The sequence below is a fragment of the Falco cherrug genome, chromosome 4, assembly GCF_023634085.1.
Source record: "Falco cherrug isolate bFalChe1 chromosome 4, bFalChe1.pri, whole genome shotgun sequence".
NCBI lineage: Eukaryota > Metazoa > Chordata > Aves > Falconiformes > Falconidae > Falco > Falco cherrug.
Window position 1 is genome coordinate 46,211,348 of NC_073700.1, and position 14,709 is coordinate 46,226,056.

The following is a 14,709-nucleotide window of genomic DNA, read 5'->3' on the forward strand; positions in this document are numbered from 1 at the left end:
GCTGGAGAGGGGCTCGCAGCTCCAGTCGGGAGAGAGGTTACAAGGCAGAGCAGCCCCTTGCAAGGAGAGAAGCTACTTCCTCAGGTCTGCAGCTACTGGGAGAGTCATGAGGGAGATACTTTGAACCCTTTTTTTTTTTTAATGCTGCTGGTATAAGTCAAATTTGCAGATTTTTGTATGCAGTTAGATTTGAGCCCAAGTCTGGAGCACAGGGAGCTGTAGCACCGCTCAGCCCTGAGGTGGGACATCAGGGTGCCCGCCACCTCCCAGAGAAACGTTTTGGGTGCGAAGCCAGCACGCTTCAGGAATGGGTCATCGGGAGAAGCAGGAGTGGTGTGCTCAGCACCTGCTGGGAGGTGTGGGGGATTCGGAGACCCCCAAAGCTCTGTCTTTGTACTTGACAGTGGGTTAATCTCCCGCAGGGAGCAATGAGAGATCCACAGCCCAGTCCGCAGTGGCTCCCTGGCCCCAGCCTAACAGCAGCCAAGGATGCTCAGCCAGCAGCCTCGTGGTTTGTTCGACCCCCTTGCCCACCCAACCGAGGCTGCTAATTAGCTCTAACAACAGGGACGTCTGTTCCTCTGAAATCACCAGCCTGAAAACCCCTCGGACCAATTTCTCCTCAATCCTCCTCCCTTGCACATCCATCAGGAATAACATCCACTTACGGTGCTCCCTACCCGCAGGCTGAGTTTGAACCAGTGACCTTGAGGTGAAAGCACTTGAAGACCCCCAGCCCCCACCCCCGCAGCCAGGCGCTCCCGGCAGGGTCTGCGGCAGCACTTACAGAGCAGAGATGGTTTTAGCAGCCGTCGCATCTCAGCAGCCCCAGCCTGAAGCTGTGTTGGCCTTTCCCACCAGAAACCTGCTTGCTCAGTGTCAGCGAGGCCGAGACCCCGGGTCATGCTGCAGGCACCAGCGGTGTTTCAGCCACCTCCTGACCGGGAGCCCCTGCATGGTGCCGGAGCAGGCATTGGAGCTGGGTGCCTGGTGCTCAGGTCGCCCAGGGTGCTGAGGCCAGGCCAGCCTCTGCCCCACAGCAGCAGCTCTGCACTCGCCATGGGCTCTGTGCCCTGGCTCTGCCCCTGTGGTGGCTTCCCAGAGCGCTGGCTGCACTGGGAGCATCTGGCCCTGCACAGGACACCTGGTTTGGCAGGGGCCGGGGCTGAGACCCCCAGGCAGCCCTGCAGAGTCCCAGCCAGCAGCCAGAGGTCAGAGACCACCACCAGAGCTGTGCTCCTCTGCAGACCCCCCCAGTCCCTTGCAAGCCTGTGCTGGGAGCCCTGCCCCAGCCACCCCGGCTCATGTGCAGATAACGGCAGCATTGTCAAGCCCTCGCATTGTCTGCAGGTTCTGTAACCCATCCAAAGCTGGTGGTACCAGGCCTGGCTGGCACTCCCGGGATGGTGGGACATGAGACCAAGCTGCGTGCCAGCCCCTCCATCCCCTCGCTGCTGGGGATGCTGCTGGGGATGCTGCTGGCTGCCCCATGCCAGAAGGAACCTGCCGGGAGCCGCGGGGCAGGGGCCAAGCGGGGATGCAGCTCCCCTGGCTGCACATGCAGCACCCGGCACCTTCCTCAAGCCTCTCCCACCCTGGACCCGCTACAGCAGACGTGGCCCCAGCCCAAAGTGGGTCTGGAGCCAGAGCTGGTCCCAGGCCTGAGCTGGTTCAGAGAAACCCATCCCATCCCACCCTCGGACACTCGCCTGATGTGTGCCCAGCACCGGCAGGACAGAGGCACAGCGGCCAGTGCTCCCCTTTGGGCTTTCACCAGGGCCCCTAGTTGTGCCACCACAGTCCTCCGACCTTGATGGGCAGCTGCAGGCACGGAGATCCCCTGCAACACAGCTGCCTTCCTGAGGGAAGGAAATTTCCCCACTCCAGCTGGCCTGGGAGATACAGAGGGGAAGATGTTATCAGGGCAGAGCAGGCTCTGAAGCCAGAGGACAGCTCTAATTATCGAGAGCCAATTCCATTACAGCAATCTCAGCCCCAGGGCAACACAGGCCAGATTTTTCAGAGGGGCTGAGCGCCACAGAAACGGCTTATCCTCTGCCCCCACAGGAAAATGAATTATGCACATGTGGAAGAGCCCGGCAGCACCCACAGGGACCATCCCTGTGTGCCACCAAATGCCACCCCGCTCAGGCTCCAGCGGGGAGCCGATAGCCCTTGGTGGCACTTTGCTCCAGACCTCCTGGCTTTTCATCTGCAGAGCTCCCTGGTCCCTTTGCCAGCGCCCACTTTCACCTCGCTCTCCGGTTTATTTTGGCCATGCCTTGGTTCCGGCAGACTCCAGCCAGAGCTCCGGTGTGGGCACCCAGCTTTTCAGGGATGCCTGTGGGATGCCTGGCATCCCGGCATGGGCAGCAGATAGTCCTCACGCTGCCAGCAGCCACAGAAGGTGAGAGCAGGAGAGAAGCCAGAACCAGGGGTATCAACATTAACCCCCCTCCTCCTGCCTCCCAGAGAGGAGGGGACCCCAGGAAGGGCAGACCCAGGACACGCTCACCGGGAGGAGGGAGGGCAGCTCTCCCACAGCCGGCAGGGAGCCATGCCAGCACATGGGGAAACTGAGGCAGGGCCCAAATGTTAGCCAGCAAAGCTACCCCTTCTCCCCCACCAGTTGCCCTATCTGAGGGGCAGGAGAGGGAGGGAAGTAGTTTAAAGTCATCTCAAAGGTGGCAAGAAAGCAGGCAGCAAGTCACGGCTTTAATCAACCTTCTTATTTCTTTATTTGAAAGGCACAGCTTGTACGTCCTTGATACAGCATTTTCAGTTCCTCTTATTATAGGTCAAGTGATTAAACACAAAAAGCAAAACAAGATCTTTCTAAAGGACTATATACAAACACCAGATTATTATTTAATTTTATTCTTTTTTTTTTTTTGTTCCATTTTTGTTTTTTTAGAAGACACGCTAGCGCACGGAGATAAGAACAGAGAAAGCTGCTGTATCCTCTACACAGGGGCAGGGGCGCAGGGATGGGGAGGACCAAGAGAGGCTCTTGGTTTGCCTGCCCCCCTGCCCAGCTGCCCGAGCCCCCCGAAGCCCCGGCGCCGGAGCATGTCTTACTGCCGCGGTGCCGCAGGACTGGTACAGAACAGATACATGCAGAACAGCAAGGTGCCGGCCTGGTATTAGTGCAGGAGGGGCGCGGGGAGGACAGAGCCGGGGCCAGGGCGATGCAATGAGATCAAGAGCGCACAGGGAGGGAGGACGAGATGGTTTCAGGGCAGGGATCCCAGCAGGGAGTTGTGCAGAAACTGTTAGGATCACGGGGCATCTTTAAATACCAAGGGGGGGAGCGGCAGGCGGAGAGAGCCACATGGCACCGAGGAGCTGGGACAGCCGGGGGGCAAGTGGCCCCAGAGCAGCCCAAGCCAGCTCTGGCTTGGCTCTCTGATGGAGCGGGAGCGGGGACAGGGAAGCCAGGCTGGGCACAGGGAGAGCACGATCGGCCACACGGGCACTGCTATGGCGCTTGCATTGCTGCGGAGCAGCCCGGCCGCAGGGATGGCGGTGGGGGCATCCCCCAGACGCTGCTACCCGTGGGAAAAGGCCTGGCAAGCTGCCACCAAACACAAGCCTCTGCGATTCTGCTGCGCAGCAACTAGAGAGAGATACTGCATCTTGCATTAACCCGCCCCCCCGCCCCCCCCCCCCCCCCTTCCCGACAGTCCCCTCCCCCCGGCCCCCCATTCACTCTAATCTGATTTCTCCCCGTCGTCATCTTGGTGGGCATCCCCGTCATGGCCATTCTTGTCCTCCTTGGAGAGGTGAGCCTGAGAGCCCAAGGCTGAGAGCGAAAGCAGCCCGGTGCCGGCACTGACAGCGGGGAGGGATGGGGGCTGGAGACCCACCGGGAGCGGAGTCAGAGGCAGAGCGAGGGCTTGGAGCTGCGACAGCTGGTGAGCTTGAAGCTGCTGCTGTAGAGAATGATGGACAGACAGGAACACAGGAGAGGGATATTGTCATTTTGAGGGCACTTGGACCCCAACCCAAGGGTCTGGCTTGCCCAGCCTGTGCCAGCAGCCAAGCTTAAACCAGAGACTTCAGGGTCCCGGAGAGCACTACGGCCTTGGTGAGCAGCAGGGGAGGGAAAAAGGGGGGAGGGGGGAAGAGATTCCAGAGTCCTTGGGCTGCAATAGCCTCAAGAGAAGACTCAACAGCACGTCCCCAGCACAACACACAGCCCCTAGCCCACAGGACATCTGGCCTCAGACTCTTGCATGCTCCAAGGATGCGGTTAAAGCCCTCCCGACCTTGACCAAGAACAGATGGTGTTTTCATGTCAAGAGGCTGCTGCTGTTCCTGCTCAAACCCAAAGCTCCTCTCCCTGCACCCTGCTGGGACAGGGCAGGAATCCGTAGCCCCCTGCAAACCCCTGCTCACATCGTAACAAATCTGGACAAAGCCAGCCTCACCCCAGCAGGGCTGCAGCACTGCATGCGGAGCAGCCTGCTCCCAGCACGGGGGGCACGTCCCCAGGTCACGGCTCCCCTGCCCAGCTCTGTCTCAAAGGCCAAAGGCATGGATTCCACTCCCTCCAAACCCAAACTAAATATACATCACGTACACGGATGATGGAGTTCAGTTCTGGCGCTGTAACCTGCTTGGCTCGTTCAATGGCTCCCAGGACTTGCTGCTGATGCTGGCGCAGAGAGAACAGAGGAAATCAGGGTCATTTCCAGTATCACAGGGATGGAGATTAGAGACCCGGCCCTGCTGGGTCCCACAGGCGTGCTGAGGTGGCAGGGCACAGGCAGGTTGGTTAACCCCACAGCTGCAGGCACCTGCACATGCTTCATTTGTGACCAGGACCTTACACCACCAAGGCTCACGGTAGCGAGGAGCAAAGAAAGAGGCACACTTGTCCCACTCCAGTTCCTCACCGCAGGGTTAAGCGGGTCCCCTCTCACTCCCATCCTTGTCCTGCTCTGCACAGGGCGTGGTGAAGGGCTCCAAGGTGGATCTGAGAAGCCCAGAAGGGCTCCAAGGTGGGCAGTGCCCCTCACCTGCCTCCCCTCTCCCACCCAGACCCCCTAACAAACAAAACAAGCCCTGAAATCAGAAGCTCTTGGGAAGCTCCTGGCTCCTTGGGACACATCCCAGGTCCCAACTGCGGCTGCTGGAAGACGTTGCTGTGGAAGAGCCCAGCACAGCTGCTCCGAACACAGGTAGGAAAACCAGCTGTATCGTGTACTTTAAATAAAGTAAAAGGACAACCGTACTTGCTCCTCTGAGAGCACAAGGTCTCCGAACACCAGGCCTGTCCACTGCACCTCAGCAAGTGGATTTTTCTTTCCGTCTTGGCAGCAGGACAAGGTTGGGGAGGGGGAAGGGATTGCATAAAGATGCAGGAGGTTTAGTTGTGGCTTTGTTATTAGGCAGCTCTGATCTGATCAGCAAGGCACTTTGTTTTCCCCGAGAACAGGTGGGTGGGAAAAACAGCCCGTCCCCTGACCCCACAGCTAACCCAAACTGGGAACCACCACCTCCATCCCACAGCTAGTCCTGACCAAAACCCAGCCACGACGAGAGTCTCTGCAGGACTGTGTGGGGAGATGGACAGATACGGCACTAGAGGTGCTTCATCTTCCTCCTGCCTCAGGCAGCAGCTCCCAAGCCCTCCCAATTAATTTCTCTGGGGAGTGGGAGGAGTCCATCAGTTGCATTAATTAACGAGGCAGAGGAACCAGATCTCAAGGAGGAGCCATATGGAGATATTTTTTTTTTTTTTTTTTAAACACCCTCCTCCCCAGTTAGCCCCCCAGAGCTCCCACTGCCCATGCAGAAGTGGCCAACAACTCAGGGATCCCAGGAAGGGCAGGGCAGGGCAGAGCCCACCTTTGCCCCCAGCCCCCAGCGAAGGGGACAGATGGACACACCAGCCACCACAGAGTGCCCCACGGGCTTCTCGAACCAAACCTGTCTGGAAGGGCTCGCCCCCGCAGCAGGCACAGGCTGGGGCATGGAGCTGCCCACCCGGGGGGCTGCAGTGCCACCGCTCCCCCCTCCCCCCCCCACCCCCAAGCCAGGGACTTACCTCTTGTGAAAGGTAGGGTAGAACCTGTGCACAAATCCCATTTAGCCTCTTGACTATTTCAGCCTAGAAGGTGGGGAGAACGGAGAGGAAAGGCATCAGGCAGCTCAGGACTGCCCCCCCCCCAGCACCGGCTGCCCCACCCCCTCCCCCCAGCACAGGCTGCTCCCCCTTGCCCCTCCCCAGGCAGGGCCCAAGGCCCCACATAGCCCAAAGAAAACACACCCCCCAGCAAGCTGCTGCAGTGCTGGGGGGGTGGTGGGGTGTGTCACCTTACCTGCAAGGCCCCTCCTGACAGTTACATGGATCAATGCTGCTGAAAAGGGCAAGTTTCCACTATTCTCCTCCCTCTCCAGGACTCTGATACTCATTTAATAAATTGGAAGCAACCAGAGAGGAAGCTTATTACAGACCCAGGTGGGGATGTGTTGAATGACACCTGTCACGCGGACAGTGCTGCCTCGAGACCCCTGCTCTGCCCCAGACACCAGCTCAGCCTCCCCCTCCCCAAAGGGAGCAGCCCCGGTGCAGACCAGGGGCTAACCAGGGAGACCACAGGGACCTGGCAGCTTCTTCACTAGCCTTATACAAGCAGGTGGCAAATTTTGGGGTGTTAAATGCTTTCCTCCTGGGTAAGAGTAAAGCTACCAGCTTTCTGCAAGTTACTTTCCAATGGAATCAAAAGAAATACAGAGCCAAAGGGTTTAGAGACACTGAAAGCAGCCGAGGGGGCCCTGCCAGCACCACAGGGGAGCGGACCAGGCTGGGAGACCGTTCACAGGACAGCAGGAAGGATTTGTGGCTCAGATCCTTTACCAAGACGCAGGTTTTCCCGGGGAAGCCGGTTTTGTGGGCTTACCAACGAGGGCGATGGGATCAGGGGCATCGAGTGCCTTTATGGGGAGCAGAACCGTGCTAAGAGGCTTATAACTAAGCCATGCCACACAGGTGACTTTGTGACTGGAAGCTGAAGCCAGACAGAGTCGGGCTCAAAGGAGGTTCATGTTGTTAACAGCACAGGTAATTAGCCACTGGGGATAATTAACAACTTAACCACCAGCGAGGGTAATGAAGAAACTTATCCAGGCTACAGCACAGTCTCCATCGCAAGGAGGCTTTCTTAGGGGGGTCTGCCGTCATCTTACCTAATCGCAGCCCAGAAGTGCTCTCGGGCCAGCTGCAGCAAGAGCCTGGGGGGAGCCAGAGGAGTTTTCCATGTCGGGGTGATCACAAGCCCTCCCAGGCACCAGGGAAGGCGGCAGGGCCAGGAGCCCACCCGAGGCCTGGGAGGAGGGTGGGAGGGACCGGGGGTCTTCTTCTGCCCTCCACCCTGGTTTTGTCTGCTGACCACCCCTGAGCTGCAGCTCCAGACCCTGCCTGCACTGTCTTGTCTGGTGCTGAAATACCTGCTCAGGCCCTGGGGAGAACTGGAGCGTGTCCACAGTCCAGCACCGCAATCCTGAGAGGAGGGGGGGGGTCCCTGCATTTCGAATGCAGCTCTGACATTTTACAGGCTCATGGCATTTCTAGTTCCTGAAATACCACTGAAGTGACAGAGGGCAAAGCACGGCAGGCAACCCACCCTCCCTAGGAATTAGAGCACTTGGAAACGCCTTCCCCCTACCTGTTTGTGCATTTCAATATTCAGCCCATAGGACATCTCGTAATACTGCAGAGTGGGAGAGAAAAGAACAAAAGAAACTGTAAGTCAAGTCTCCACCGGGTAAAGCAGGTCCAATACAGCAGTACTGGGAGCTGCTGCTTTCCTAGCAAGGTCTTCTACAAAGGCTGGGCAAGGATGGAAGGAGAGAAGAGGCCAGGCCTAGGAAACAAAACCAGCAGGAGGCAAACACAGACAAGAGACCCCCGCCGGGTCTAAGGCAGAAGCACTGAGCCCCGGCACCCCCTGCCCACCCTGCTCCAGCCTCATGCTGTTGCAGACGGAGACCTGGGAGTGACTGAGCGATGCTGCTTCAAACCTGGAAGAACGCTCGGGGCTCCAAAGAATTTCATATCCACAGCCAAAAAGAGAGGCAGACTGACTCTGCAAGCTTTGTCTGGCCAACGTCCTAAAGCCCACATGGCTGCTTCAGCAGCAAATGGTAGAGATCACAACTGGGCTTCATCTGGCAAGTAACATCCAGCTGCACACAACTCCAGCTGTTTGGGAAGAAGTTATGTGGAAAAAAACCACCGAAATCCCACAAAAAAACCCACCCAGAAAACCCCTGCACAGCAGCAACAGGCAGCTACAGAGCAATCTATTGGCAGGAAAAGCTAATTCCTGACCCCTGGAAGAAGCTGCTTTAAGGCTGATTTTGAGAGTTTAGAAATCTCCTCTTGCAGCTCACAGGCTGCAATCGTGATTCTTCCAAAGGGAAAGAAAAATCCATGCCCGTGCTCATTTAAATTCAAGGAGAAGATCACTGGCATTTTGGTACCAACGCCACAAGTTCGAGAAGCACCCAGCTTGGTATCGGCATGATCTCAGTCTGCTCTAACACCGCTGCTGGCTCTTGAGGCTTCTTTGCATTCTGAAGACTGAGCAGGAAGCAGGAGCCCGACCCCCAAGCTGCTAATTGTGACTTATTCAGAAATCAGAGCAGCTGTAGCAGCTTTGCACATTCACAGAAACCCTCCTCTTTGCTTCCCATGACTCGCTGTGGTGGGGAACGACAGCAGCTCTGCACGACTCCAGCTCAGCCACGCAGATGAGGCAGGAGCTGCTGTGCCTGCAAAGCCTCGAGTGCTGCACAACAAGCGATAGCCCTTCCCCTCTGCCGCCGCCCCGCTGATGGCAACGTGAATCAATTCTGGTGACTGTCAGCATTAAGCGGGGGGGGGGGGGGGGAATAAATATCTCTATCTCAGCCACACCTGGAGATGAGAGTCTTCATGCCGGCTGGAAGGCCAGGAAGCAGTCATTGATCAGTGAGAATGGGGCACACTTCTCCATTAATATAGAAGGAAAGCTGTGACCTCTTCTCCTTGTCCCCAGCCCCAAGCACGTCTCGCTCCCTACAGCCCTGGAGCCTGGACACACAGGTAGTGCAGGAGGATGGAGGGGCCAGCCCCCTTATTTCTGGTTTATAACGTCCTAACTCTGCTCTGAAGAGCTGCCGTATTCATTTCTGCATCTTATCGCTTCCTCCCAGGGCAGGTGCAGCAGCTGGCAAGCCGGCACCAGCTCATCTTCATAGACATTATCACAACCGCCCGTTAACTCCTTGATAGGAAAGGGACAGGTCACAGCCCTGCCTGGCATCCCTCCCCTCTGCCACCAGGGCTCTTCCACTTGTGGGAAGACAGAGGTGTTACCTGGCAGGCAAACTGTCCCCCTGCCTACAAAACCATGGCTGTTTCCCCGGCAGATTTCTCTAAATTTAGAGTTACGGCTAAGCCTGCTGCCCGTGCATGGCACGATGTCTTGTGCCTTCACCAGGCGCTGCCCAGGGATTCACACACTTTGTGCTGGGACACACACGCACCAGTGAGACACGCTAGCGCTCAGCACCGTGGCTCCGCAAGGCTGCCGGGCTCACAAGAAGGGGCAGAGGGTTTAGCTCTCACACAGCAGCCAGTTTCTGCTTCCAACTCCCACCAGGCTTGTGGGATCCCCCAGCTTCAGGACTTAGAGTACCACTTTGTCTTTCAGCAGGCACGACTCTCCCAGAGCCCCCAGACACCTGCACACCAGCACCTTGCAGTTCCTTCTCGGGTGCGTAAGAGCTGTTGCTTCCCTCGGGGCACAGCGAGTAAGGTCAGGCAGGCAGCCAGCAGCAGGAGCAAGGACCCCATCACCACCCATCATGCCGTCAGCCACTGGGCCCATCAGTTCTCCACGCCCAAAAATTTCCTGTTACTTCCCCACATTTCAACAACCCACTGCATGCAGGCAACAAAAAAATACAAGAGAGCCAGCCCCGTTTTCAGAAGAGGTGATGCCAGCCCTGCCTAAAGACCTGCTGCTGCCCCGGGCGAAGGCTCCCTGCCAGGCAAAACCCAGGCACAGGCACCTGCTCGCCGCTGCAGTCCCCACCGACGCCACCCACGCACCCTCGGCTGCCGGGGCTGGTCCTTACCATGACGTAGTGACGCTGCATCTCCGATTTCTCACTGGCTAGTTTGTCACATTCCAACTTCAAGCTGAAAAGCCAGAAAACAGTAAGAAAACCACAAACAGGAGGTGAGAGAGTTGATCGCCACAGAGCAGCTGCTTCCTGCACGGGCCCCATCCTGGCCAGGCTGCCGTCTCGGACGCCACCATCCAGGCTCCTGGGCCACGCTGCACTGGCACGGCGGCAACTGTGGCAGAGCCAGCAGCGAAGGTGGGAGTAGGAGTTCCACCAACACACGTTGGGGCACAAGGCTACCCGCCAGCTGGACACCAAACTCCCCCGGGGAAATCCTTTTGGCGGGCAGCAGAAAGCTGGGCAGAAGCAGAGGTGGCTGCCCAGGGAGGCATTTGCTTTTCCTCAACTGATGGCTGGCAGCTGAAGACAGCTTCTAGCACGGGCAAAAAGATGCTCCAAAACAACTTCAAAACCAAAAGCATTTCGGGATGGTGGGGGGGTAGGCCCAAGTGCAGCACATCCCTGCAGAAGAAAGGATTTTTTTTCTCTCCCCTAGGTTCTTCACACCCTTCAGAGAAAGTGCCGCTGCTCCCAGTGTTTTATGAGACTCCAGCTCACCAGCCGAGCAACTGCAGCCAGCATGTGCTGCGGTTTTATGTTTCAAACAAGAAACAGCTTCACCTACACAAAACCTGCTTCTTCTCCAGCAGATGAAGTCCAAGGGGGTGGAGTGGGGTGGGGGGATAGCCTCCGCACCAGCGGGCACAGCTCTGGGGCTCCCCTACTCCCTTGCCAGCAGTGCCCAGAGACATGGGGACACCAGGAAAATGGCCATTTCTCAGCAGCTTTGCCGCCTGCTCCTGCCAGAAGGACCGTGCCACAGGCCTGCAGCCCAGCAGAGCCTGGGCCAGGGGGAAGGCGGCTGGGGAAGCCACGGCACCCGGTGCCAAGGCGCACGCCAGCACCCTGTGGCTCATGGCACCGGGCATCACCCCGTCCATCGAACCCAAGAGCTCACGTTTATTTCTGCCACTGACATACACAAAGCAACAGATCATCAGTGGCCAGCTCTCGGGTCAGCAGCGTTTCCACAACCCCCCCGCAAGAACAGCGGAAGCTTTTGCATTTAAGTGCTCCCTGCAGCATTTGCCGGCCAGGAATGGCAGCCAGCGAGGAGAACCGAGGGAGGACTCCCGGTGGGAGGCCTGGCAAGCCCCGACAGGGCCCTGGCTGAGGGGTGTGCGGGGGAAGGACCTGGGGGCTCCCCTCGACGGCACGGTTGACCCCCGGCCCTGCGCCCACCGAAGGTGACCCAAGCGGGGGACCCGTGTCCCCCTCGGTGCTCCTGCCGGTCCGCGCAGCCAAGCAGCGATGCGGGAAGAACCGGGGCGATCCCGGCGCCGCCGTGCAGCGCCCGCGGGGCAGCGCCGGGCCCAGTGGCACGTACCTGTGGTACTGGGCCTGCAGGAGCTGGAACTCGTCCTTGATGCGGTCGCAGGAGTCGGAGGTCGTGAACTTCAGCTGCTGCGGCAGGTGAGAGGAGCCCTTGAACAACAGGAGACAGCGCTGGGCGCCGGGGCAGGCGGCCTGCCCGCCCCGTCCCGTCCCGCCGCCCGGCTCAGCCCCGGCAGCGGCGCCGCCGGGGCCCGGCGCGCTCAGGCCCGGGACGCGCCCAAGGTCACCCGCGGGGCCGCCGCCGCCCGGGCCCTTCCCCGGGCGCTGCCTCCGGCCCCGGCTGTGGCGGCCCCGCCGGCGCCGTGCCCGACCGCGGGCGAGCGGCCTCTCCCCTCCCCCCCGCCCCTCTCGCTGCCGGCGGCGGGTGGCGCTCGGTCACCTCGGCCCCGCCACAGGGAGCCCGGGCGGCCCCCGCCGCCCCCCCCTCCGGTGCCCGGCCCCGCCCCGCGGCCCCGCCGCCGCCGCCGCCCCGGCCCCGGCCGCGCCGTACCGAGTGCCGGCTTTGTGGAAACATCATGTCAGGCTGCGGCTCGGCCCCCGCACGCAGCGGCCCGCTGCTGCTGCCGCCGCCCGCCCCCGTGCCCGCCGCGGCTCCCCGCGCCGCCGCCGCCGCCTTTGTCCGCGCCGGGCCCGGCCGCCGCGGCCGCCCCGCCCCGGCCGCGCCGCTCGCCCCGCGCCGCTCCCGCCGCCCCGCCGCCGGCGCCTATTGTCTAATGGCGGCTGCGGCTCCGGCTCCGTCCTGCGGCTGCTCGGCACCACCTGCCGCCGCCGCCTCCCCGGGCCGGGCGGGCCCACGGCCGCCCCCGCCCCCGCCGGTCCCCGCCCCCGCCGCGCGGCCCCGCCGTCCGTGGGCCCCGGCCCGGCCCGGGCTGGCTGCGGGCTGTGGGCTGCGGGTCGCGGCCCGGGCTGGATGCGGGCAGGGGGCTGCGGGCTGGGGGTCCTGGCCCGGGCTGGCTGCGGGCTGTGGGCTGGCTGCGGGCCGGGGGCTGCGGGTGGTGGGCTGGGGGCCGTTGGTCCCGGTACTGGGGGCTGGGGGCTACGGGCTGTGGGTCCTGGCCCTGGCCTGGCATGGGGGCTGTGTCTCCAGGCCCAGCCCGGGCTGGCGGTGGGTGGGGGGCTGGGGGCTGGGGGCTATTGGTCCCTGTCCATGCTGGCTGGGGGCTGTGGGATGGGGGCTGGGGGCCGTGGCTCCCGGTAGTGTGGGCTGGGGGCTATAGGCTGGGGGTCATGGCCCTGGCCTCGTGTCGGGGCTGTGTCCCCGGGCCCGGCCCGGGCTGGCTGCGGGCGGGGGGCTGCGGGCTGTGGGTCCCGGCCTCGGCTGGCTGGGGGCCAGGGGCTGGCTGTGGGCGGGGGGCTGCGGGCTGCAGGCGGTGGGCTGGTTGCGGGCAGTGGGCTGGGGGCTGCGGGTCCCAGCCAGGGCTGGCTGGGGGCTGCAGGACAGGTGCTGGGGGCTGTGGTTCCCAGTAGTGTGGGCTGGGGGCTACGGGCTGGGGGTCCTGGCCCTGGCCTGGCATGGGGGCTGTGTCCCCACGGGCTGGCTGGGGGCTGGGGGCTGCGGGTGGCATGGGAGCCAAACGGGGGTCCTGGGCTGGGTCTGGTGCAGCCACTCGGCTCCCCCTGGTCCACTGCCAGGCATGGTGGTCCCGAGGCCATCCTGGGCCTTTCCCCACTGGTGCCCCCTCCCCACTGGTGCCCTCTCCCTGCACCCCCTCCCCATGCCCCAGCTCCCCTGGGGCAGCAGCCTGTGGGGCCTCGCTCCCCGTTCCCTTGCACCGATGCTGGGCAGGAGCCCAGGTCATGGCTGGCTGTGGCGAGGGTGCGGGGGGCACGGGCAGCCCCATGGGGGCCTGGTGGGGCTTGCCAGGCAGACCCAGGCCCCCACAGCGGGATGGCTGGGCCAGGTCAGGTGTTGTGCCCGTTGCAGCTCTCGCCTGCCCCGGGCTGATAATTCTCGTGGCTCCTGGCATTGTGTCTTTCTGGCATGGTGTTGGAGGGAAGGGGAAGCTTCGCTCTTAATGAAGCCGCTGCTCCAGCTTCTTACAGGTTCTTAAACCCGTTGTGAGACCACAGGATCCAAACCGTGCTGGCGATGCTGGGAACAGGTTCGCGATGCTTTGGTGCTGTCTTTGCTGAGTGTGAGGCAACAGCAAGGAGTTCACCAGCACCGGGCCCCAGCAAGCCTCCCATCTCCAAACAATGGAAAATTCTGCTCTGGATGCAAACTTTGGTCCTAAACCTGCTGCCTGAGGAGCAGATCCCGCGGATCGTGTCCCGGGGGGATCGATGGCATCCCCATGGAGAGCAGGGAGGTGGGGAATTTAGCCACAGACTTTATTGCTGGAAGGACTTTGTTAACCATGGGGCCTCTTGCAAGCCACACACAGACGTGCCCGAACTGAGGCAGGATCAGGCCCTTGGAAGCCAGCCGGAGAATAACAGGCAGGAATATGGTTGGCGTGTGTGAGCACACAGGGAGCTTTCATCAATTTCAGATGCTGCTCTGCGTCTGTCTTTAAAAATCAGTACATTTTCTGATTAAAAATAAAACCCCGCACGTCATAACTCCAGCAATGCGGGCTGGGCTGTTGTGGTATTTATTTTTAAAGAGAACAATATAGCAGCTGAGTTATTGTGACACCTCCTGCATATTGTGCAGTAGCTTTTTCACTTCGACATCTCCGTATTAGTGAAAACTGTGACAGCTTCATGCCAAGGATTATTAATAGTGCAGGCAGGCTTTACGTCCCTGCAGAATAAGGACTGGAAAACAGGGTAGACGGTCTCCTCACATCTGAGCAGCATCCTGGTCCCCTTTTTACATGCAGAGACACTGAGCCACCCTTGGGCTTTGTATGAGGGCAGTGAGATGCAGTTTGTAACGGGTGCACGGGAGACCCGAGCAGGTCACTGCTGTCCCCTTGCAGAGCGGAGCCCTGCCGCTCTGCCTGCGATGGGAGGCATCGGGACAAGTCTGGAGCATCTTGTGTTCCCTGCCAGGCTTGTCACCTTGCTGCCATGGCGGGGGAAGGAAGGGACAATGGGATGCAGAAGGGTTTGTCCCTCAGCTACGTGATGATTCAGGTATGTGATGCCTGGATTGAGAGCTTTACCATCCCTGGCCCCCAGCACAGA

At 60.5% G+C, this 14,709-nt stretch overlaps 1 protein-coding gene across 3 annotated transcripts; it reads right to left on the minus strand.

The window, feature by feature from the left end:
• Window positions 1-2,714: 2,714 nt before the first annotated feature.
• On the minus strand, window positions 2,715-12,291 carry TLE5 (TLE family member 5, transcriptional modulator). 3 transcript variants are annotated; one of them, XM_055707593.1, is made up of 7 exons: window positions 12,068-12,291; window positions 11,570-11,667; window positions 10,132-10,195; window positions 7,674-7,718; window positions 6,053-6,115; window positions 4,583-4,657; window positions 2,715-3,929 (listed from the first exon to the last, which is right to left on the minus strand). In XM_055707593.1, the coding sequence occupies exons 1-7, from the start codon at window positions 12,092-12,094 to the stop codon at window positions 3,711-3,713; spliced, it is 591 nt and encodes a 196-aa protein (XP_055563568.1). In that variant the 5' UTR covers window positions 12,095-12,291; the 3' UTR covers window positions 2,715-3,710. The 3 variants fall into 3 exon arrangements, with proteins under 3 accessions (XP_055563568.1, XP_055563570.1, XP_055563567.1); XM_055707595.1 differs by having other exon boundaries at window positions 2,715-3,932; window positions 11,570-11,646; window positions 12,068-12,264; XM_055707592.1 differs by having other exon boundaries at window positions 2,715-3,932; window positions 12,068-12,249.
• Between the last annotated feature and the right edge of the window lie 2,418 nt (window positions 12,292-14,709).

Excerpts from the sequence above, each read along its gene's own strand:
- TLE5 (XM_055707592.1), bottom strand. The coding sequence starts at position 12,094 with ATGATGTTTCCACAAAGCCGGCACTCG. Across the intron at positions 11,668-12,067 it reads TTCCACAAAGCCGGCACTCG|GGCTCCTCTCACCTGCCGCA; the intron begins GTACGGCGCGGC and ends CTGTTGTTCAAG. Across the intron at positions 6,116-7,673 it reads ATATTGAAATGCACAAACAG|GCTGAAATAGTCAAGAGGCT; the intron begins GTAGGGGGAAGG and ends CCCACCTTCTAG.